At 38.8% G+C, this 23,759-nt stretch overlaps 1 protein-coding gene across 2 annotated transcripts in view; it reads right to left on the bottom strand.

The window, feature by feature from the left end:
• Positions 1-263: 263 nt before the first annotated feature.
• Positions 264-23,759, bottom strand: part of PRSS37 (serine protease 37) — a 28,263-nt gene continuing 4,767 nt past the window's right edge. Inside the window, exons 1-6 of one of the 2 annotated variants that reach the window (XM_050782282.1) lie at positions 4,667-4,739; positions 4,228-4,280; positions 2,473-2,614; positions 1,819-2,072; positions 1,104-1,240; positions 264-510 (exon numbers count right to left, since the gene is read on the bottom strand). In XM_050782282.1, coding sequence (XP_050638239.1) covers positions 370-510; positions 1,104-1,240; positions 1,819-2,072; positions 2,473-2,614; positions 4,228-4,261 — 708 coding nt within the window. In that variant the 5' untranslated portion in view covers positions 4,262-4,280; positions 4,667-4,739 and the 3' untranslated portion in view covers positions 264-369. Of the gene's footprint in view, positions 511-1,103; positions 1,241-1,818; positions 2,073-2,472; positions 2,615-4,227; positions 4,281-4,666; positions 4,740-23,759 lie in introns of those variants that run through there. The other variant, XM_050782283.1, reaches the window with a different exon arrangement.

Genomic DNA, 23,759 nt, shown 5'->3' with positions numbered 1-23,759 from the left:
TTAGAATCTGACAATTTTGGGTTCCATTTCAGGCTCTGGTATCCACCAGCTATGGGCAATGTTAAATAACCTCTTTTAGCCTGCATTTTCTCATTTGTAAAGCTGGAACAAAAGATAACCTCAAAGGTTTGTTATAAGCATTAAATGAGATGATGAATGTAATCCAGGACAGTGTAGTAAATGCTCATTTCATGATTTGATCTTAGTTCTTCACATCATTGTAGGATACAGAGACACAAACAAGAAAACATTGGCTACTGGTATGCTACATTCCCAAATTTTCATTTGGAGATTTTATTTTCAACTGAGGGAAAAATTTCTGTATAGTCCATGGCAGAGCCAGTGGAATGCAGAGGGAGAAGTAGGGTCTCACTTGTCCTTAGCAGTGTTCTCAATCCAGGATACATATTTGTAAACATTGGTGTAGATGCCGACATCCCCTCCCATGAAGTGCCCGACCTCGATCCCCTGGAGCTTGTCTTTGCAGATGACAGTAGCAACGGCCACCTCCTACCAGAGATCGTGAAGAGATAGAGATAGAGAGAGAAAGAGAGAGAGAGAGAGACACAGAGAGAGAGAGTCAGATCTCACAGGAACCCTAGTGTCCCGCTTGGGTGAGCCCTGTCTGCAGGCGTATGCTGGACTCATGAAAAGAGGACTGAATCGGGGACAGGAAGCTTGAGCCTTTCTCTCACTTTGCTGTAATTAGCTTTGTGTGACCTTGAGAAAGTCAGAGGACAGTCTGTCTAGAAATCACATGTAAAATGGGTGAGACTCCATTTTTTGAACTGGTGAAGGCATTTTCTATTTGTGAAAAGTCTGATTTCTTTTTAAAGAAATGCCTGTTTTCACAATTTTACTTGTAGTTGTAAGAATGAATACCTAGCAAATGGTGTGTTTAACTGGAAGTACTTTATAATGTCCTTTAATGAATAAAGACAATTTAAGGGGAGCCCATTACTGAAGAAACAATGCTGGCTTCACAGCAGCCTTATCAAATTCTCAAGAAATCATTTAGACATCTAAAAAAGTTTTTACATCAAGGTAAATAGTTAACTGGGCATATGCAGGTAAATGAAAGCTGAATACAGAGAAAAGATTACCCCAAAAATTCGGCTGAATACTTTCACAAATTTCACACATAAGGAATTCCTGTGGCTTTTTCCTTGTTCTGTTTTCTGGCATTCTTTATCAGACATCACAGGGGCCTCCAGGTTCTGCCGCAAGTCAGGGTGTCGGCCTGAGGGAGATGGGGATAAAATAAAACATCCTGTTGACAATTGTTACTTAGTCCTTCTAACCACCAGCCTATATTTCAACTGGTATCTTTTTGTGTGTGTTTAAAGAAAATAAGGAATGCGAAAAGGGAGAAATCATCAAGAGCATGGTTATGAGCTAATCTTGAGGATTTTGAAAAAGGCTTTATGTCTCTTTAAGGTAGAGTTTAGTTTTAATTGGTGGCCTGAGTCAGTTCTCAGAGGGGTCCTTTACAAGTGAAATGGCGTGTATGAGAAGTAGGACCACACCTTCTTCATGTGAATTGTGCCTCTGCCAATCAGGAAGGGCTGGGCCTCTGTGCAGAGTCAGATGGCCTGGTGGCTCCAGCTGCCAAAGCCCTGCAGAGGCAGTGGGGCATTAGACACCCTGGGAAAGGAGGAGTTTTGTTTCTCTGGGCACGTCTCTGTTTGCCAGACCACTCAGGTAGCATCTCCACTGGGTCTCCTTTCATTCTCCTTTCCTCCTCTCAGCTATGAGGATATGGATGTTCCTCTTAAAGGGCAACTGTTGACCCTGATTTGCTGTGGAAGGCACACTTACCACTGTTTTCTTGGCTCCAGTCCAAACCTGAAAGTAGACAGACAGTGCCTGGCCGGACATTGGTGGTAGCAAGGGGAAGGGGCTGGACTTTGGGATTGAGCATGGCAGGCTTAGCCAGCTTGATGAGCATGAGGTCATCCTGTGGGGCACTATCACTGTAGTTCCAATAGCGGACGATCTGAATGGGGTTAATTGTCTGTTCAGTACCATCTCTGACTCTACTCTTGAAATTTCCCAGCATCACTTTCAGATTTCTGGAGGGAGAGGAGTTGGAAGTAATCATTATCATCATCATCATCATCATTGCTAAGATACTGAATGTTACAAAGTGCCAGGAATTATACCAAGTGCTTTTTCTGGATTATCTCATTTGACTCACAAGTCTATGCAGTGGATTCTATTTTTATCCCCATTTAGTGCATGAATTAATGGGGCACATAGGAGTAATTCACTCAGGGTGATATAGTAAGTAGTGGAGCCCTTCACTACATTTTAATGTCGTGTTCTTTAATGTAGTGCCCCCTGGTTGTGACAACCAAAACTATCTTCAGACATTGCCAAGTGTACCCTGGGGAGAAGTCACCCTTATTTGAGAACCACTGATCTAGAATGAACAGTAGCTGTTTTGAGGTTGGGGATGCCCAAATACTCAACGGTAAATAGCAGTGAGCTGGGGCCAGCACCCAGCTGGGTTTGATGAGGACGCCCACACAGGGGTTGAAGTGAGACTTCAGGTATACCAAATAGGGAGCAGGGTCTTCTTTCTGAACAGATGAGTCAGCAAATAAAAATGTCCCTGAGAAAATTACAAAAATAAGGTAAACAGTCTCCTACTTGAAAAGGAATCTGGATGACTCTTAAACAGTTACCAATTGGCCAGGAAGTGTTAACATCTTTGACATGTTTTTCTAATAAGAATGTAAATTAAAATGATATGCCATTTTATCTCATATTTATAATAATTTTGTTTAATATTGATAATATTCAATCTGAGTATAATGAGACTCTCATCACTGCTAGTAAATTGATTCCATCTTCTTGAAAAGCAATTTAGAAATAGGCATCAAGAATCATACATTGTTTATAACCTGTGACCTAATCATTCCAACCCCAAGAATCCATTCTAAAGGAAAAACTCAGTATAGACAAGGTTTACAAACAAGTATGCTCATATTAGTACTATTTATAATAGCTGAACATTGGAAACATAAACATCTGACATAGTAGTGTTGGACATTGAAATGAAGCACATGAAAAAGTGGAACATCATGTAATAAAAATTAAACTATTTAGAATATTAAACAGTGAGATAAATATTAATAATGCTTATTTAAGTTAAAAAGAACAAGAAAATTGTGGATATAATCTATTTGTCTCAAAACATAAATGAAAAACCATGTAAATGCAAAGAATATATAGAGTCTGGGAGTAAACTCGAAGTGTTAGCATGTGTTGACTAAGAGGTGGGATTATGAATGATGCTTATTTTTCTACTTAAAAAATGTCTAAATTTTGTAATATGAACGTATATTGTTTTTATAAATGAATTATTTAAAACCTACCCTAGAGAATAAAGGGGAATAAGGCTGATTCTAGTACCAGAAATAAAGCACTGTTCTTGTCTTATCTTCTCTTGGTACTCCTGTTAATCTTCCCCAAGCCTGGGCCTGTACCTCACCACACCCTTCTATGTGATCACACAGTTAGGAACCCCAAAGAGAAAGGGTAGACTATCAACAAGGGCAAGAGACATTGAGCTCTCTCTAGCAGGCACTATTCTAAGTGCTTTACATAGATTTATTTAATCTTCACAATAATTCTATAATATAGGTAGTCATACCCCCATTTTGAAGAAATTGAAGCACAGAAGAATTAATTGGCTAATCTCACACAGCTAATGTGTGATACAACCTAGGCAGTCAGAGAGTGGTGGGAAATGCCTCACCTCCAAATTTGGTCATCAGAAGAACCCCACGTGGGGCAGGGACTACAGAAGGCAGGGCCCTAGTATTTGATCTTTTGTTTCTACCTTCTTTGTTTCCTGCATTCTGAGTCTTCAAAGTTTTAGAAACAGATGAATATCAGAGGTCAAAATGAGTTCTGTGTCCTTGTGACCACACTGGGACTTAGCTGGATGGTGATGAGGCTCACCTTTTTCAATAATTAGGGTTGGCAGGAGGACACTCACTGTTAAGCCTTCTCCGGGGCACATGTGTGCCTTAACCCACCCTATAGCTTAACACTAGAAAAGTGGGCTCAGCCTATCTGGAGAGCCTTTGCATGGAGTCTAAGAGGACCCCTAATTCTGCTGATGACACTTTTTCTGCACCCTTCGCAGTCCAGCCTCTGTCTCACCCCATCCGTTAACCTATGCCTTACAGGACAGAGTACAAGGTCTGGAGTACATACCAGTGAGGACACCCAAATAGAAGATAAATTTCATGGTGATCCAGCTCTTCCCCCTGTAAGATGTAGAAGAAAATCAGCAGAGTGTGGAGTGGTTGCTTAGTTGTCTCCTCAGGAACACCTGGTAGACTCAGTGGCTATGGTTAGGTACGGGGACACTCCATGGGATTGGAAAGCAGCTCTGGGCATAAACAGGGGAGGGAGATGGCTTCAGAGTGAGAGATGAAAGCCCTTCTGTTCCAGGGAAGGTGGAGGACTGTGCCTCTGTTGGCGCATTTCAGGGAAGGAAACTCCTGGATTCAGCTCATTCTATCTGGTACCCCTAAAAGCATATCTATTTGAGGGTAGTTCAATGGTCTGTGGAAATGGCAGCTCTAGGCTCAGGACTTATCTTCCCCACAGAGTTTCTGAGACCAGGGCTGTGAGGGACAATATTCTTTACCTTAGCTCACGGAGAAAGTGTCCTGAGGTTTGCTGTGAACTTCCTAATAGTTACTTATACTCTCCCCAGCCCCTCCCATCTTTGTTACACTAGCTTCATGTGTCCCTTTGATCACTATTTCATCACTCAGTCATCAGCACTAAGTTGGTGTTTGTTGTCCTGACCAACAGCATTGAGCCAAGAAAATATGGAAATGAAAAGCATTCATAGAACAGTTATCTTGATAGTTGGGGAATTGTTTACAGTCTAGATGACATTAGGCCTCGTGACAATTCAGAAGGCAGTACCTCTAATACTTAAAGATTCAGACTAATAATAGACTACCAAAGTCATCCTTGGATAACTGGGAGCACAGTCTAACAAGAAAAAGAGCGGTAACACTAATAGCTGATATCCTCTAAGCATTTACTGAATCCTAGACACTGAGCTAAGATCTTTATGGACTTGTTAGTAGAGATTTTATATCAGATTAGTCTGAGATGTAAAATTCATTATACTTTGTATCACTCTAACACTTTAAAGTTTCTTAAACCCATAATCTCATTCCAAATGTCACAACAACCTTAGAAAGAAGAGATAGGGCTGGGCCTGGTATCATTATTTCTGGTGTGTGGGTGGCAGAACTGAAGCAGAGAGAATCTGAGTGATTTTCCCAAAGTTACATGTGGCAGATGATGAGAAGTAGGCCTTGTTACTGGTGTAGGGTTGCAGGTCCCCCACCGGGTTACTTAAGGGTGTATGGCCACTGCTTGAACCTTAATGGCCAATGGAGCAGGTGTCCTTGATGGCCAAGTGGTGAGTCAAGGCCATGGTGCCCAGCCACGGAGCAGGTGTCCTTGAGTACCCAAACATCACAGAAAATATCTGAGAACCTAAGGAAAACAGTCCCATCATGCACACACAGTAGGCAAAGAGCCAGAAAATTAGCTTAAAAGCAGCTTAGAGATGCAAAGTGAGGCAGGTCTCTAAAGCTGTCCTCTGCTATCTAGGAGTGTCTCATATGTAAGTCCTAATAAACTTATCCACTGGCCAAGCTGGACTTGTCTGAGTCATTCTTTGGTCTCTTGGCTCCCTCCTACTTTGAGGGGAAGGTTTTTTAAAAATATGATTCTGGATTTTTCTTGTTACAACTAGCATCACAAACGGGGTCAGAGAGAACAAACATCAAGCCAGGAATGGGTGTCTATGGTGGGGAATCCCTGGGCAGTCAGCAATGTCTATGTGAAGTGGAGTTGCCCAACTGCACAACCTTTGTGGGCCACCGCATGAGTACAGGGATGCTTGGAAAACACTGGCAAGGACTGAATACCTATTGCAAGAAGCCAAGATATTAAAGTATGATAATGATAGTAAATGTTATTGCAATAAGACTGGCTAATCACAAATCATTAGAGCAGGAAAGGGAGAAAGGGTAGAAACTTCTGCAGAAGTTCAAAGCCATGGTTTTCTAATCCTCCAGCTGGTTACATATTGTGACCCTTTCTTGTGCACATTTTAAAACTGATGGGCAAATTACAACAAGAAAAATTCAGAGTTCAGATGGTTAATCTACAACTATAGAATTAAGTAGAGTCTTCTAAAGCTCTCTATTTCTTTTTCTTTTTCTGCCTGCTTTGAATCTACTGTTATTAAGCTACCGGTATTGAGATAAAACTAATTCAAGGCCAGTTTGAGATTTCATTTTTCTTATACTGTTCAGCCAGTTCTAGCTAAAATGTAAAGAATTAAACTCATTTGGAACTGAAAAAACTATTTTCTGGCTGGACATGGTGCCTCGCTCATAATCCCAACATTTTTTAGGAGGCTGAGGTAGGAGGATCACTTGAGCCCAGGAGTCTGAGATCAATCTGAGCAAGGTGGTGAGACTCTGTCTCTAAAGAAAAATCTAAAAATGTAACTGGGTATAGTGGCTTATGCCTGTCTCAGCTACTTGGGAGGTGGAGGCACAAAAATCCCTTGAGTTCAGGAGTTTGAGGTTGCAGTGAGCTGTGATTACACCACTATGCTCCAGACTGGGTGAGAGAATGAGGCCCCATCCTAAAAATAAATGAATAAATAAAATAAAAATTGTTTTCTTTGTGTTTACCTAGGAGATTATGTTTTATATCCTAAATTTATAACACTATGGTTTGTATTGATACCCATTTAACTGCAATATCATGCACAAACTCTAGTCTATATAGCTCCAGTCCCCCCTTTCATGTTGTTGTCATAAAGTATATCTTTGTCTATTGCATAACCAAGAAAATAGATTTATAATTTTAATTCTTTTGTCTTGTAAATTTTGTATGAAATAAAAGGTGGAGTTACAACAACCAAAAATACAATAAAACATTTTTATATTCGTCCATGTAGTTATCTTTAGTTAAGATCTTTATATACTCATTAACTTGAAGTTTCTGTCTAGGGTTCTTCCTCTTCAACCTGAAGGACTCCTTTTAGTATTTCATGTAGGGAAGATACTGGTACCAAACTCCCTTAACTTTCGTATATCTGAGAATGTCTTAATTTCTTCCTGTTTTTTTGAAGGATGGTTTAGTTGAACACAAAATTCTTAGTTGAAGAATTTTTTTCCTCTAAGTATTAAATGTACTACCTTACTACTTTTAGCCTACATAATTTCTGATAAAAAACTGACAGTTGATCTTATGAGAATCCCATGTATGTGACAAGGTGCTTCTCTTTTGCTGCTTTCAAGTTTCTCTCTTTGTTTTTTGACTGATTATAATGTGCCTTTGTGTGGATCTCTCTAAGTTTCTCCAGTTTGAGTTCGTTGAGCTTCAGTGATGTGTAGATTCATGTTTTCAACGAATTTGGGAAGTTTTAGGCCATTATTTCTTAAATACTTTTTATGCACATTTCTCTTTATTTCTTCCTTCTGGGGTTTCCATTATGTGTATGTTCAAGTGCTTGATGGTATCCCACAGGTACCTTAGTCTGTGTTCATTTTTCTTCTTTCTTCTTTCTGCTCCTCAAACTGGATAATAGCAATTGTCGTGTCTTCAAGTTTGCTGATTATTTCTTCTAGCTTAAATATGCCATTGAACCTCTTTAATAAATTTCCCGCTTTATTAATTATTATACTCTTTAGCTCTAGAATTTCTGTTTGGTACCTTTTTTCTATTAAAATATTTTTCTCTAAACATTTTAAAAATGTATTTATTGACATTCTCATTTTTTTCATACATCATTTTCCTGAGTGCCTTTAGTTCTTTGTACCTATTTTTCTTTAGTTCTTTTGAACATATTTAAGACAGTGATTTAATGCCTTGGTTTATTAAGTTCAATACTGGTCTTCCTCAGGAATGGTTTCTGTTGATGTTGATTTATTTTGTTCTTTTGAATGGACTATACTTTCTTATTTCTTTGAATACTTTGTGATTTTTTTGTTGAACCGCAGACATTTGGATATTATAGAGTCACAATTCTGTGAGTCAAATTATTTGTCTTCCCAAAAGTTTGTTGCTGTTTTTTTATTGTTGAAGCCTTTTTTTTTATTGTTGAAGTAGACATCCACTTGTTTAGTGATTTTGTAATACTAATTTTATAAAGACTGTATTCCTAGACATACATGGTCATTGAAGTCTCCGTTTCTTTAGCTGTGTTTAGCTAATGTTTTGACAGAGATTTCACTGAATTCCTGGAACACAATACAAAAAAACAAAACAAAACAAAAACTTCAAAAGCTAACAAACAACAAAAAAGTCAAAACACAAGTAAACAAGGAAACAACAAAAAAAAACCCACCCAAACAATCTCTTTCATCTTAGTAGGTTGACTCTGTGCTGGTGTAGTTCTCCAGTACGTAACCAGGCTTAAACTGAACCTAGACGTCAGTCAAAAGTAAACGGTTAGGATCTTTTTTGATCTTTTCTGATCATGTATTTTGCCCCTAGATAAATGTGTGATTTTCTAAATTTCCCAGTATATATTGTTTCTTTTGAGTTCCATAGTTTCCCAAAGAAACTTTCCCTGACATTTCCTCTGAGACTTTAGATGGTGTATTATATGTCTCAATAGTAATCTTTTGCCCTGCAGAATTTTTGTTTTATGATATTCTTACACAATGGCTGCCACTTTTTGCCATGAGTAGAATCTGTGTTAAGTGAAACAAAGATTAGCACATTGTTCCAGTCCTTCAGGTAGTCCAGACAGATTAGAATAGACATACATAATACTTTGTGAATGAGGTTTGCTCTGCACCCTCTGGAACCAGAGGGTGATACAGGGGATACAGGCTGTCATTTTCAAGACTGCTGGTGAGGTGGGGAGAGGGTGGGCAAAGGTAAGTAAAAACACCGTGAAGCTTTCCTAATGTTTTTGAGTTGTGTTTTTTTCTTGTATCAGTGTTCACTTGGTTGCTGAAAAACTGAATGTTTTCTGAAGTTCTAATAAAGTTGATTTTGGGAGTTTCGGGTTGTTTTTGTCTTTTCAATTAAGAGTCAGGAGCTTGAAGCTGCCTATTCCACTATTTTCTCATGCTACTCATCCCTGGCCTCTGGGTTTTGATGTGTATTCATCAGGTTTCTCTAGAGGAAGAGAGCGAATAGTATATGTGTATACACACATGCACATGCACACACACACATACACATACACTCCCTTTCATATGTATATGAAAGGGAATTTATTAGGGAGAATTGGCTCACATGATTACAAAGGTGAAGTCCCCAAATAGGTTGCCTCCAAGGTGGGAAATGAGAAAAGCTGGTAGTGTAGCTCAGTCCCAGTTCAAAAGCCTCAAGACCAGGAAAGCTGACAGTATAGCTTCCAGTCTGAGGCAGGTTGCTGGTGCAAGTCCTAGAGTCCAAAGGCTGAAGAACCTGGGGTCTGATGTTCAAGGGCAGGAGGAAAAAAGACATCTCACTGTAGAAGGCAGAGAGAAAAAGAAAGAGAGAGGAATGTAAGAAAGCTGAATGTCCCCCTTCTGCAAACTTTATTCTAGCCTCACTCATGGCTAGAATAAAGCCTTCTCTTCCAGTCCACTGACCCACATGTCAGTCTCCCCTGGAAACACCCTCACAGACACTCCCAGAAACAATGCTTCACTGTCCATCTAGGCATCTCTCAATCCAGTCAAGCTGACACCTGTGTTAACCATCACAGAGAGTGTAGTCTCTGTAGGGTTAAATGGAATTAGAGAGATGCACATGAGAGAGTGCAAGACTGACTTGACCTGTTTATAACTAGGACTTAGAGCCTAGAGAAAGACAGCCTGGGTTTTGAGAAACTCTTGATGAGGGAGATTTCAAGTTTTCCCATTACTCAAAACTTTTAAGAGTTCTCAAACCTGATTAGTCTCAGGAGACAAGAGCTGAAAGTTTCTTTGGTGTTTCCTTCACTGCATCCCCAGGGTTTCTCTGAACTAACTTAGTGAATAATATTCCTTAGGGATGCATTGCAGAGTGAAAGAAGGAGGGAAAGAGAAAGAGGGAAACAGTGGGGGCATCCCATGGCATTATGATTTCTAGACTTGCTCCTCAATGTTTGTGTGAAATCAGTTTTCTCTTTCACTGAGAGTGAAGAAGCAGCAGCTTCCTCTGGTGCACAGAGCGATCTCAGCACTAATCAGTCAGGAGGCAGCCTGGGTCGAGTCCTAGGCAGCCATTCAACTTTTTACTTCGGGGTATTTCTCTGGAGGTGAGTGTTTTCCAGGAGTTCTGCTCTGTGAAGGAGAAACTAGGAGAGGCTCAGGATGGGAAGTTCTGGGCTTGTTTGCCCTCTAGGATGAGGATATTCAGATTTTAAAGAGTCATAGGCTCATCTTCAAATTCTTCTTGCATAGCAGAAAGCACCTTCAGGTATTCTCTGACTCAGTGCTTGACATAGGCACAGGTCGTTGCTATTGTTAGAACCATCATCTCTCCTTTCTTTTCAGTGGGTCCCATGTAAGCAAAGATGGTGGAAATCAGACTGAGTTCTTCCATCAAGTGGGTCCTTGTTACCCAAATATCATTTTACAAGAGGTCTCAGAGCCAGGTGCGGTGGCTCACACCTGTAATCCCAGCACTTTGGGAGGCCAAGGTCAGCGGATCACAAGGTCAGGAGATCGAGACCATCCTGGCTAACATGATGAAACCCCGCCTCTACTAAAAATAATAATTAAAAAATTAGCCAGGCATGGTGGCGGGCGCCTGTAGTCCCAGCTACTCAGGAGGCTGAGGCAGGAGAATGGTGTGAATCTGGGAGGCAGAGTTTGCAGTAAGCCGAGATTGCTCCACTGTACTCCAGCCTGGGCGACAGAGCAAGACCCCGTCTCCAAAAAAAAAAAAAAAAAAAAAAAAAAAAAAAAAAGAGGTCTCATAGAGAGGAGTGAATGATGACTGGGCAGTGTCTCATTGAGGACAGAAGGGAGAGAAAGCAGCTGCCTTCAGCATTGACCATAGCCAAGTGTGCCTAGGCTCTGATCATAGATTCATCCTTTAATGGATGAATTCATTCAGAAATAGTACTAGATCGTGAGACACAATCAACAAGGATGACAATCTTCTTGCTTTCATGGTGCTTACATTGTAAAATGAGTGACAGAAAGTAAACAAAAAGGAAACGTGTAATTTCAAGTGATGAAGGCTAAAGAGAAAAGTAGATCTTAGTGAGGAGATAGCGAGTGAAGGGTGGTATGTGTTTTTTTAGACAGAATGATGAGGACAGTTTCCCTGAACTTGGACACTTAAGCAAAGACCTGAAGGAAGTAAGGGATAAAGCCCAGAAACTCTAAGATATTCAGGAGATGAGATCTATTTTACGTTAGTGACAGCTGACTCTTTAATTTCTGGTATGATTTTGGGAGAAAAATGGGACTGTATAAGAAACATTGTAAAGTTGGTTCTGATAGTTTATGCTGTTTTCTTTTATTCTTCTGGAGGGACAGGAGCTTGGAGCTTTCTAGCCCAACATTCTGCTCACATCACTCACAGTTCCCTGCCCTGAGGATTTTTAATGTGTATCTTGGAAACTTTTATGGAGGCTTCTGCTTGTGAACAGCTTTGGCTTTGAAGGGCTAAATGGATTAAGAAAATGAATGTAAGAGAACATGGGGCTTACTTGAACCGTTTGATACTAATCAGGACTTGTAGCATAGAGGAAGGCAGCGTGAGTGTTGATACACTATTGACAAGGAAGATTTTAAATTCGCTCAGTATATAAAACTTTTAAGCGTTCTAAGACTTGATTGGCCTCAGAATAGAAGAGCTGAAACTTTCCTTTTTCTCTCCTTAACTGTGTCCCCAGAGTTTCCCTGAACTAGCTTTCCTCAATGAATAACATTCCTCAGGGACACAGTGTGAAGGGAGAGAGAAAGAGTAAAACAGTGCAGCATCCCATGGTGCTGTAATTCCTAGACTCTTTCCTAAATGATTGTGTGAAGACAGTTTCCTTTTTCAATGAGGGTTAAGACAGCAGCAGCTTCCTCTGACCCACAGAGCCACCTCAGCACCTATCAGGCAGATCCAGAGGGCCATACAACATTTCAGTTCAGTTTCTCTCTTGAAGGTAAATGCCTTCCAGTAGATTTTCTCTGTGGAAAAAAGAGTAAGTTTCAGGAAGGGATGGGATGTTCTGAGTCGGCATACCATCTAGAACAGAGACACCCAGATCCTGAATTGTGGGCTAGTGTAGCAGCAGAGTAGATGGGCTGAACTCCAAATCCCTCCTTCATAGCAGAAATCACTTTCATATCTTCTGTGGCCCAATGCCGGATATAGCACAGCTCCTTGCCGTTGTCAGAACCATTATCTCTCCTTTCTTTTCAGGTGGTTCTAGGTAAACAGAGATTGTGGAAATTGGACTGAGCTCTTTCATCAAGTTGGTCCTTGTTACCTGACTGTCATTTTATAAGAGGCCTCAGAGAGAGGACTAATAGATTACTGGGCATTGTCTCAGTGAGGACAGAAGGGCGAGAAAGCAGTTTCCTTCAGCATTGGCCATAACCAGGTCTGGAAAGGCTTTGTTTGTAAATTTTTTCTTTAATTGATCAATTCATTGATTAATTCAGAAATAGTACCACCTCATTCTGTATGAGATACAGTAAACAAGAACAATACATTTCTTGTTTTCATGGTGCTTACACTGAAAAATGTGTGACAGAAAATAAACATAAGGTAAACAAATATTTTCTGGTGATGAAGGCTAAAATGATAAATATATTCTAATGAGGTGATAGAGAGTGAAGTGTAGTGTGCATTCTTTTAGAGAGAATAAAGAAGAAAGTCTCCCTGAGCTTGGACACTTGGGCAAAGACCTGAAAGAAGTGAGGAGTAAAGTCTACAAGTCCTAAGGTGCTCAGGATATGGGGTGTATTTCATGTCAGTGACAGCTGAATCTTAAATTTCTCATATGATGTTGAGAGAAAAATGTGTTTACAGAAGGAACATTGACTTTGTGACTTCCCAAATTTTCTGTTAGCCTGAGATCAGAGCCGTCTGTATTTGAGACCTGGGCTGGACCCAGGTGTCACACTTGGTGACTTTGGCTCCCTGATGGATCCAGGGCTTTGAACACTCCTGGAGGCAGGGGATGTTGAAATTGAACCTAAAGTCTCTTGTTTGGCAGCCCCAGTGTGAGGTCAGTGTGGGACAGATAGAGGCTGAGGATAAAAGTCCCTCTTATGTATCCTGTCTGAATCTTTCTTCTTTCACAATGATGAAAAGAGTTGTCAGAGTCTTAGAGATGGCCAGGCTCAAATCAGCCGAGGTGCTGGCTGCCTGCCTTCGTGAGAAGACAACATTCACTGAGGACAGGAGCAAGGGAGGCTTTCATCCCCAAGATAGGGAGGAAGAAAGGAGTAATCCATGCAGGGAACCAGCTGACCAATAGATTGAGAGATACTCAGTCCTTGCCTTCGAGAATTTTCAGAAATTTCTCCGGAGAGTTCCCTACTCTCAACAACACACAACAATGATGATAAGGTAAAGCAAAAGCTTTAAAATAAACATCCTATAAATGGAACCTACATTCTGATGAAACAAAGAAACCAAGAATCCAGCTCAGAGGCATTGGCCAGGAAAGCTGTTGTATAGAACATGACACTGGAGCAGGAACTGACAGGACAGAAAATACGTGGCAAACGAGTAATTTCGGACATTTTAGATGGAAGGGAGTTAGTGGTAGAAGGGAACACACTGTGGTCCTGGAGGCTGACTGCTGGCTGTTCAGAGCGGAGCGGGAGGCAGGTGAACTGAGCATTGAGGGGTGCAGTGGTGCATGCTGGGATGGAGGACAAGATCTCATGTGTACGGTATGGCACTAGGGACTGGGAATTTTTCTCACACATTGTGCATATTTAGAGAAAGTGCCACTAACCATATACAGGGAATAGTTGAATGCCTACCCTTCTAGTCATGGTGTGCAGCCTGTGAGCAGGAGGGGGATTTCAGAACAATTTCTACTTCTGTTGGGACGGGAAGCCATATTAACTCTCTTTTGTTTTCTAGATTTCAGAAGGGAAAAGCACTCAGAAGTAAATGTTGAGGAATTACTCTAGCACCATTGATTTTTTTCTCTTAGGCTTCCCTGGCTCTTAAGAAGTACTCTGTATCCAGTAGAATTGCTGCTGGTTTTAGTGGTGACCCCTTTTCTGAACCCTTTCATCTTCACCCTGAGGAATGACAAATTCATACAGGCCTCTGGAGATGGCATGAAACGCTGCTATCAACTCCTCAGAATTTAGCTCTGTTCTGGGGACAATCCTCATCATGGACTTCAGTAATCTGAAGGTTTTAAATCTAATTTAAACCTAAAATGACAGTTCTCATCATCAAATAGTTTGTAATCTACAAGGGATATTTAGGGTATAGACAGTGCTTCAATTTATTATTGGGTGACTTCTATAAGGGAAATCAATTTATTCTTTTTAATGTATATAGATACATGTCCCAAAATAAATATGACAAGTGTAAACATCTGAAATACATAAAGATTTTAGAACAGTCAGACTGTGAATGGGAAAACAAGAAATGTGTGATTTATCTGATGTCTGCTTTAGTAATTTGATTCTAGATGTCAGAATTATCTTCCCCTATATTGCCTTGTTGTTTCATGGTGTATTCTCATTGTATAAGCCTCACTATTGTGTCTCTCAGTGACTTGTGGTCCAGCCTCAAGCTTCGAACTTTCCTTGTAGTTCTTGCCTCCAATGTCCGATGGTGACAGTAACTTTCTATGGGTTTTCTGACTGGCAGTTGTGAAAGTGAACTCACTCCCCCACCCTGACTGCTTAGCAATCTTCAGGATGAATGTGTGTTGATACACGTTTATCCCTATTTTGTGCACCTTCTTAGGCATAGATGAAAGGTTTTGGAAATAAACTTTTTTTTAAACTAATGTCGCCAACATCATTATGGCAGCCTCAAATGAAGGAACGCAATGGAGGTATGTTCTGGAAGGCAATGTGATAAGGGATAGCTGGCTTTGCTGTGTCCTTGGGCTGACGGTGGATTGGAGAGCGGGCAGAGGGACAGGTGGCCTGTGGCCTCTTTTCCTCTGTCTCACACATTCTTCAGTCCTGACTTGGTACATTCACCCTCCGTGTTCCCTTTGCTATCCCACTTCCTGCTCAGTTTCTTTATTAATTTCATTTATTCTCTCTCTCTCTCTGTTAGTACCAGATTCATTTATTTGTTCCTTTCCCCCCTTCATTTACTCACAAAAACTGAGTTTACCAAGCCACCTTCTAGCTCCACTTGAGCTCCCTTAATCCTTATATCTCAGTTTCTGTATTGCCCCGTCATCTCCCTTGTTCCTGTCATATCCACTATTCTCAATTAATATTTCTGTGTTGCATGACACAGATTTCTTCTGCATTCTTACACAAGTGATTACACATGTTTGGTGGCAACCCAAATGGACATCAAAAGGTGACTACTCATGTAATTTATGGGACTTTCATTCAGTTGAACATTACATAACTGTAGGAAGAATGAGAAAGTTTTGTCATTAAAAGAAAGTTCTTCAGGGTACACTTTTGAGAAAGAAGAGCAAAGAGTAGACCAATTTGTTTATGTGTTACCTTTTTGTAAGAACAAAGCAAAACTCTGTTTATATTTCTATTTGGGTATAGTTGCATGAAGAAATGCCTAGGAGGGAAACCAGGAAATCAGTTACCTTGGGGATGTGTTGGTGGGAATGGCATTCATGGGAATAGTCTGTGAGGCAGGCTGTTTATGATGCAGCTGTGTACATTGCTGTCACTGCTGCTTCATAATAATGTGTTACCAACTGAAAAATAAAAGACATCATTCTGCTTCTAATTGCCAAGGAAAGTGTGCTTGCTTATCCAAATATCTGATTGTAACAAAGGACATATTTTGACAGAAGAATCTTTAGTAACTCTAGATACTTTGTAATGTTTCCGCAGAGCTGAGTAGTGGTAATGGGAGAATAATAAGGGAGAAGAGATGGAACTTCACATTTCTCTCATTCTGAGGCCTTCACTACTTTTGTAAGAATATACTGTTTGAATATTGCAGGAGCTTCTTTTAATTATCTTATGTGTGTTGAAATTATCTTTGTCCAGTCTGTTTTTTTTTTTAACTCTTTGCATCTTAATGAAATCATCTGTCATATAGAGGTATTCATTTTGCTTTTGTCCAGTTAATTATTACTTTTATAATATATATTTCTGTAATCATTTAAAAAGTTTTTATCTGTTCAAATGATTTAACAAAAGTCCATTGTAATATTTACATGCCCTGACAGGGCAGACGTAATACAGTAGTTTTTATTTTAATAAAGAGAATAATGGGAAAGCATGTGCAAAAGTTTAAAAAAATATTTTCAGTAATCATATTGATGGAGATAGTATTCCAGGATGGTTGCGAGTATAATGTGAAAAAAAGGAAATGTGTCCTTTATTTCAAATAAATATGGAATATTCTATTTCTTAATATATTATGGAGGAGCTTAGGTAAATCTCTATACATGGGCAGACTCAGTACATGTGCTCTCTCTCTCTTTCTCTGTCCCTTACTCCTGGCTGTGTTCATTGCCATAACTTAGCAACACTGGCCAATTCGATTACAATGAACATTCCTAGGCCCATATTGTAGTTTTGCAATACAATTTCCTGGTAAGAGAAATTAGGGCTTCTTGGAGAAATGACTGATTTTTCATCTAGGATGGAGAATCCACAAGATGAAGTTGAAAAATCATATCATACCAGATATGAAAGATTACTAGAGTCATGTTAGAATATTCAGGACTCAATTAGAGGAGACTTCTACTGGCCAAAGATGAAAGAAGTTGTGCTTCCAACCTATCAACTATTTTTCAATGTATGAGTTCACAATATTTAAAAAAGTAATCACCTTCCAAAGATAATATTTATTATTCATCAGATCCAAGCTTCTATGAACTTACCAACTTATAGAAAAATATGTAGAGAACAGGAATTGGGAAAATGCAGATTATAAGAATTCTACCATAAAAACACCTGAGTTTCTCAACAAATAGATTGGAAAGAGGTGAAAAGGCTATAGAGAGAATCTGAAGATTAGAATAGATGTCAAGAACATATCAAATTAAAAAATGTAGAAGACTAAGCTATAGTGTGTGACAATTTAAACTGGAGTGATAAAATCTTTAAGGAATACAAATAAATGATTACTTAAAGGTAAAGACTATCATTGCTTCTGAGGATGTCATGAGTGAATTGGAATAGGACACATGAATGGGCTTCTGGGGTTGCTATGAAAGTTGTATTTATTGATCCATGGGGTGGTTGCAAAATAATTTCTTAAGCTATACATGTGTTCAGTGTAGTGTTTCTATATACATGTTTCACTTTAAAATAAAATGATTTAACCTTCTCTATATATTCTAACAGTTTCAATTTCTGATTTTGATATTTATTTAAAAAATAGTTTATTTATTTTGAGATAGGTTAAAGGTTGATGACAACCTGGACCTCAAGAAATCACAGCCTTAGGCAGGGATTAAGGGCTAAAGGTTTATTTGTGGGGGGGATGTGCTTCTACTATAGCAAAGGAAAATGAAGTGAGACAGGAAAGCATGGTAAAGAATGCAGTATGATGAATAACCATGTGACCATTGTTTCCTGATGATTAGCTGATGACATAATTGTCTAGATAGAAAGCCTCTAAGATTCTACCAGAAAACTCCTGTAAGTGATAATATATTTTAGCAAGCCTGAAAGAGACAAGGTCAACATGCAAAAGAAATTACTAACAATGAACAATTAAAATTAAAATCTATAAAATAATATCATTTTTGATATCTCCAAAAAAAAGAAGTACTAGGTATGAATCTTACACATCCTGGATTGGATTATCCATTCATGGATTGGAAGACACAATATTGTTAATATGTTAATTATTTCCAATTTCATTAATGGATTCAGGGCAATCCCAACAAAATTTTAGCAAGCTTTAATGCAGATAGTAACAAAATAATTTTAAAATTTATAAAGAGAGGCAAAAGTTATAGAATGGCCCAAACAACATTGAAAAAGAACAAAGAAGACTCACATTACACAATGTGAAGGCTTTTAGTAACGTTACAATATCAAGACAGTGTGGTGTTGCAAAATGATAGGCATATAAGATTAATGAAAGAGAGTAGAGAGCCTAGAAACAGATCTAAACAACTGTCAACTTAGTTTCCACAACATTGCAAAGGAAATTCAGTGAAGAAGGGGTAATTTTTCCAAAAAACAGTGTTAGAATAGTTCAATGTTTCTATGCAATATATATAAAATATGTATAAAAAAGGAAATATGCACCATGGAATATTACACAACCATAAAAAAGAATGAGATTATGTCCTTTGTTGCAAAATGGATGGAGCTGGAAGCCATTATCCTAACAAACCAACACAGGAACAGAAAACCAAATACTGCATGTTCTCACTTATAAGAGGGAGCTAAATGTTGAGTACATGTAGACAAAAAGAATGGAACAACAGTTATCAGGGCCTACTTGAGGGTGGAGGATGGGAGAAGGGTCCTCACCAAAAACTACCTATTGGGTACTATGCTGATTACCTGTGTGATGAAATTGTCAATACACCAAACCCTCATGACATGCAATTTACCTGTGTAACAAACCTGCACATGTACCCCTGAGCCTAAAATAAAAGTTTTCTTTAAAAAAAATGAATTTCAGCATGTAAATTGTGACTTACCTAAAATTAGATAAAATGACTTTAATGTAAATGCAAGATTATGAAACATCTAGGAGAAAATCTATGTGACCTTAAGTTTGGTGGTTAAGTTTTAGATAAAATACTAAAAACACAATGAGTAAAAGAAAAAAAATTGTCAAAATTGAAAACTTTTGCTGTAGAAAAGTCACTATGAAGAGAACAAAAAGATAAGGCACTGGCTGGAAGTAAATATTTGAAAATCTCATATCTGATAATTTGTATCCAGTACATTCACACGCACACGCGTGCGCGCGCACACACACACACACACCTGGAAACTCAATAATAAGAAAATGAACAGCTCAATAAAAAATTATGGAAAAGATCTAAATAGATATATCCTAAAGAAGATGTCAGGTGATATGTTTTCACATGAAAAGATGCTCAATATCATTTGTCATTAGGGAAATGCAAATTAAAACAACAGTGAGATACCACTATAACCCTATTAGATTAGCTAAAATAAAAAGACTACTGACAAATTCGAAATGCTGAGAAGGATGTGTAGCATCAGAAGCTCTCATTTATTGCTGCTTGGAGTGCAAAATATTTAAACCACTGGAGAAGGCAGTTTTGATGTTTCTTGTATAGTTAAACACAGACTTCACATATAAGGCAGTAATTTTGCTTGCAAGGTATTTCCCCAAGGGAAGTGATAATTCAAATCAGTGCAAAAACCTGCACATGACTATTTATAGAAAATTTATTCATAATTGTCAACAAAGCAAAGCAACCAAAATGTCCTTCAATAAGTGAATGGTTAAAGCAATTGTAATCCATTTATACAAAGGGAATACTATTCAGTGATAAAAAGCAGAGCGCTAATAATTTTCATTACAAAATGGATGAATCTCAAATGAATTTTACTAAGTGAACAAAGCTATAGCAAAAGGCAATGTATTATATGATTCAATTCTAATGACAATCTATAACAAAGGAGAAAGTTATAGAGATGAGAAAAAGATAAGCAGATACTTTTGTCTTTGAGATACGTAAGGAAGAAGTATTTGACTAGAGAATTATAGAGGGATTTGGGGTGATGGGATTAACCTATGTGATCAGATACATTATGCATTTGCCAAGCTCATAAAATTTTACAGCAGAAAAAAAAGCTTTGACGTATGGAAATATAAAAATATCAGAGGAAGCTGGGGATCTTAAGATAGAATGCAGACTGTGAAAGAATAATTTTTGTGTGATATACCATCACTGAAGACAGTGGGGGAAAATAGAACTGCCTTAATTAACTTTGGAAAACAGTATTTTGATGAAAACTGTAAGGCGAAAAGTAGAACTATACACCATCACTGTACTCTCATTACTAAAGTTGATTCTAATGGAGAAAAGTGTTAACAATTTTGAAATTTCTGTACATGTAAACTGGGGTTCAACAAGTACAAAAAGGGTTGCGGATGGCAATAACCCCACTAAGAAGAGAAAAGTTAAAGAGATGCAGGCAGAAAAGGGCAGAATGCACCATGTGGTACTGAATTAGAGTCAAAGACATCAGCTGGAGCTCATGTTTAGCTTGATATAGAGGCAGATGGATAGATATGAAAATTATTATAGATACATATATTTAGTTCCTAGATCTGTCTGCTGAGAAAACCTAGAAACAGTAATTATTTCTCTACCTTGTGTTGGGATCTTGTTTTGTAATAATATCCAATAACATAAACCAGGGCTCCTTGGAGATGTGGCTGATTCAGGGTCTCAACAAGAAAAATCAAGATGAGGCTGGAGCATCTACAGAAATGCTTTTCAAAACAAAACTGGCACAAGACAAGGATGTCTTCTCTCACCGCTTCTATTCAACATAATGTTGGAAGTTCTGGCTAGGGCAATCAGGCAAGAGAAAGAAATAAAGGATATTCAATGAGGAAAAGAGGAAGTCAAATTGTCTCTGTTTGCAGATGACATGATTGTATATTTAGAAAACCCCATCGTCTCAGCCCAAAATCTCCTCAAGCTGATAAGCAACTTCAGCAAAGTTTCAGGATACAAAATCAATGTGCAAAAATTACAAGCATTCCTATACACCAATAATAGACAAAGAGAGCCAAATCATGAGTAAACTCCCATTCACAATTACTACAAAGAGAATAAAATACCTAGGAATACAACTCACAAAGGATGTGAAGGACCTCTTTAAGGAAAACTACAAACCACTGCTCAACGAAATAAAAGAGGACACAAACAAATGGAAGAACATTCCATAGGAAGAATGAATATCATGAAAATGGCCATACTGCCTAAGGTAATTTATAGATTCAATGCCATCCCCGTCAAGCTACCACTAACTTTCTTCACAGAATTGGAAAAAACTACTTTAAAGTTCATATGGAACCAAAAAAGAGCCTGCATTGCCAAGACAATCCTAAGCCAAAAGAACAAAACTGGAGGCATCATGCTACCTGACTTCAAACTATACTACAAGGCTACAGTAACCAAAACAGCATCGTACTGATACCAAAACAGATATATAGACCAGTGGAACAGAACAGAGGCCTCAGAAGTAACACCACACATCTACAACCATCTGATCTTTGACAAACCTGACAAAAACAAGCAACGGGGAAAGGATTCCCTATTTAATAAATGGTGCTGGGAAAACTGGCTAGTCATATGGAAAAAGCTGAAACTGGATCTCTTCCTTATACCTTATACAAAAATTAACTCAAGATGGATTAAATACTTAAATATAAGACCTAACACCATAAAAATCCTAGAAGAAAACCTAGGCAATACCATTCAGGACATAGGCATGGGCAAGAACTTCATGACTAAAACACCAAAAGCAATGGCAACAAAAGCCAAAATAGACAAATGGGATCTAAGTAAACTAAAGAGCTTCTGCACAGCAAAAGAAACTATCATCAGGCCGGGCGCGGTGGCTCAAGCCTGTAATCCCAGCACTCTGGGAGGCCGAGGCGGGCGGATCACGAGGTCAGGAGATCGAGACCATCCTGGCTAACACGGTGAAACCCCGTCTCTACTAAAAAAAATACAAAAAACTAGCCGGGCGAGGTGGCAGGCGCCTGTAGTCCCAGCTATTCGGGAGGCTGAGGCAGGAGAATGGCGTAAACCCGGGAGGCGGAGCTTGCAGTGAGCTGAGATCCGGCCACTGCACTCCAGCCCGGGCGACAGAGCGAGACTCCGTCTCAAAAAAAAAAAAAAAAAAAAAAAAAAAAACGATCATCAGAGTGAACAGGCAACCTACAGAATGGGAGAAAATTTTTGCAATCTACCCATCTGACAAAGGGCTAATATCCAGAATCTACAAATAACTCAAACAAATGTACAAGAAAAAAACAGTCCCATCAAAAAGCGGGCAAAGGATATGAACAGACACTTCTCAAAAGAAGACATTTATGCAGCCAACAAACATGAAAAAATGCTAATCATCACTGGTCATTAGATAAATGCAAATCAAACCCACAATGAGATACCATCTCATGCCAGTTAGAATGGTAATCATTAAAAAGTCAGGAAACAACAGATGCTGGAGAGGATGTGGAGAAATAGGAACACTTTTACACTGTTGGTGGGAGTGTAAATTAGTTCAGCCATTGTGGAAGACAGTGTGGTGATTCCTCAAGGATCTAGAACTAGCAATCCCATTTGACCCAGCCATCCCATTACTGGATATATACCCAAAGGATTAGAAATCATTCTACTATAAAGACACATGCACATGTATGTTTGTGGCAGCACTGTTCACAATAGCAAAGACTTGGAAACAACCCAAATGCCCATCAATGATAGATTGGATTAAGAAAATGTGGCACATATACAACATGGAATACTATGCAGCTGTAAAGAGGATGAGTTCATGTCCTTTGCAGGGACATGGATGAAGTTGGAAACCATCATTCTAAGCAAACTATCACAAGGACAGAAAACCAAACACCGCATGTTCTCATAGGTTGGAGTTGAACAACAAGAACACATGGACACAGGGCGGGAAACATCACACACTGGGGCCTGTAGGGGGTGGGGGCCTTGGGGAGGGATAGCATTAGTAGAAATACCTAATGTAAATGATGAGTTGATGGGTGCAGCAAACCAACGTGACACATGTATACCTATGTAACAAATCTGCACATTGTGCACATGTACCCTAGATCTTAAAGTATAGTAAAAGAAAAAAAAAAATTCACAATAAAAAAAAAGAAATGCTTTTCAAAACAAAAGGGTGGAGCATGTCAAAGGGATACAGGACCCAACCCGAGTCTCAGTCTTAGTCCCTGTGGGATGCTATAATGGAATACTATAGACTGCATAGCTGATACATAATAGAAATGTACTGCTCACAGCACTTGAGGCTGAGAAATTCAAGATTAAAGCACTAGCACATGTGGTGTCTGGTGGTGGTAGAAGGAGCAAGGGAGGTCACTGGGGTAGTTTTTAATAGAGTCACTAATCACACTTATAAGGGTTCTTTCATCATGACCTAATCACCTTCCAAAAGTCCAACCTCTGAATGCCATCATCTTGGAGACTGTGTTTCAAGAATTTGGGGGGAACACAAATATTCAGTCTATAGCAGCTCCCAATGGCCAAAGCTAGAAAAATTTAGCAAATTAAATGACGTAGTTTGTATAACTTATAAAATATTGATATTTTATAAATATGTAATATAAATGAATGAATGAATAAAGAAAGAATTTAAGAAATTACTTTTCTTTTTCAGAACTGCTTTGGCTATTCTCTAACCATTGCCTTTCCATGTAAATATTGAAATCGGTCTGTAGGTATCCACTAAAAACTTGCTGACATTTTGATTAGGAATGTATTGAAACCTTAGATCAAATTGTCTTAAAGCCTCAAGGAATAGGATTCTTTCAATTCATGTGTAATTCTAAATGTTTACCCTGACCGCATGGTCGAATGGCAATCCTTTGGTGGTCGGAAGTCAATCCCTAATTTTTTCTGT

The sequence above is a fragment of the Macaca thibetana genome, chromosome 3, assembly GCF_024542745.1.
Source record: "Macaca thibetana thibetana isolate TM-01 chromosome 3, ASM2454274v1, whole genome shotgun sequence".
Classification (NCBI taxonomy): Eukaryota; Metazoa; Chordata; class Mammalia; order Primates; family Cercopithecidae; genus Macaca; species Macaca thibetana.
This window is presented reverse-complemented; position numbering and strand designations above follow the sequence as displayed.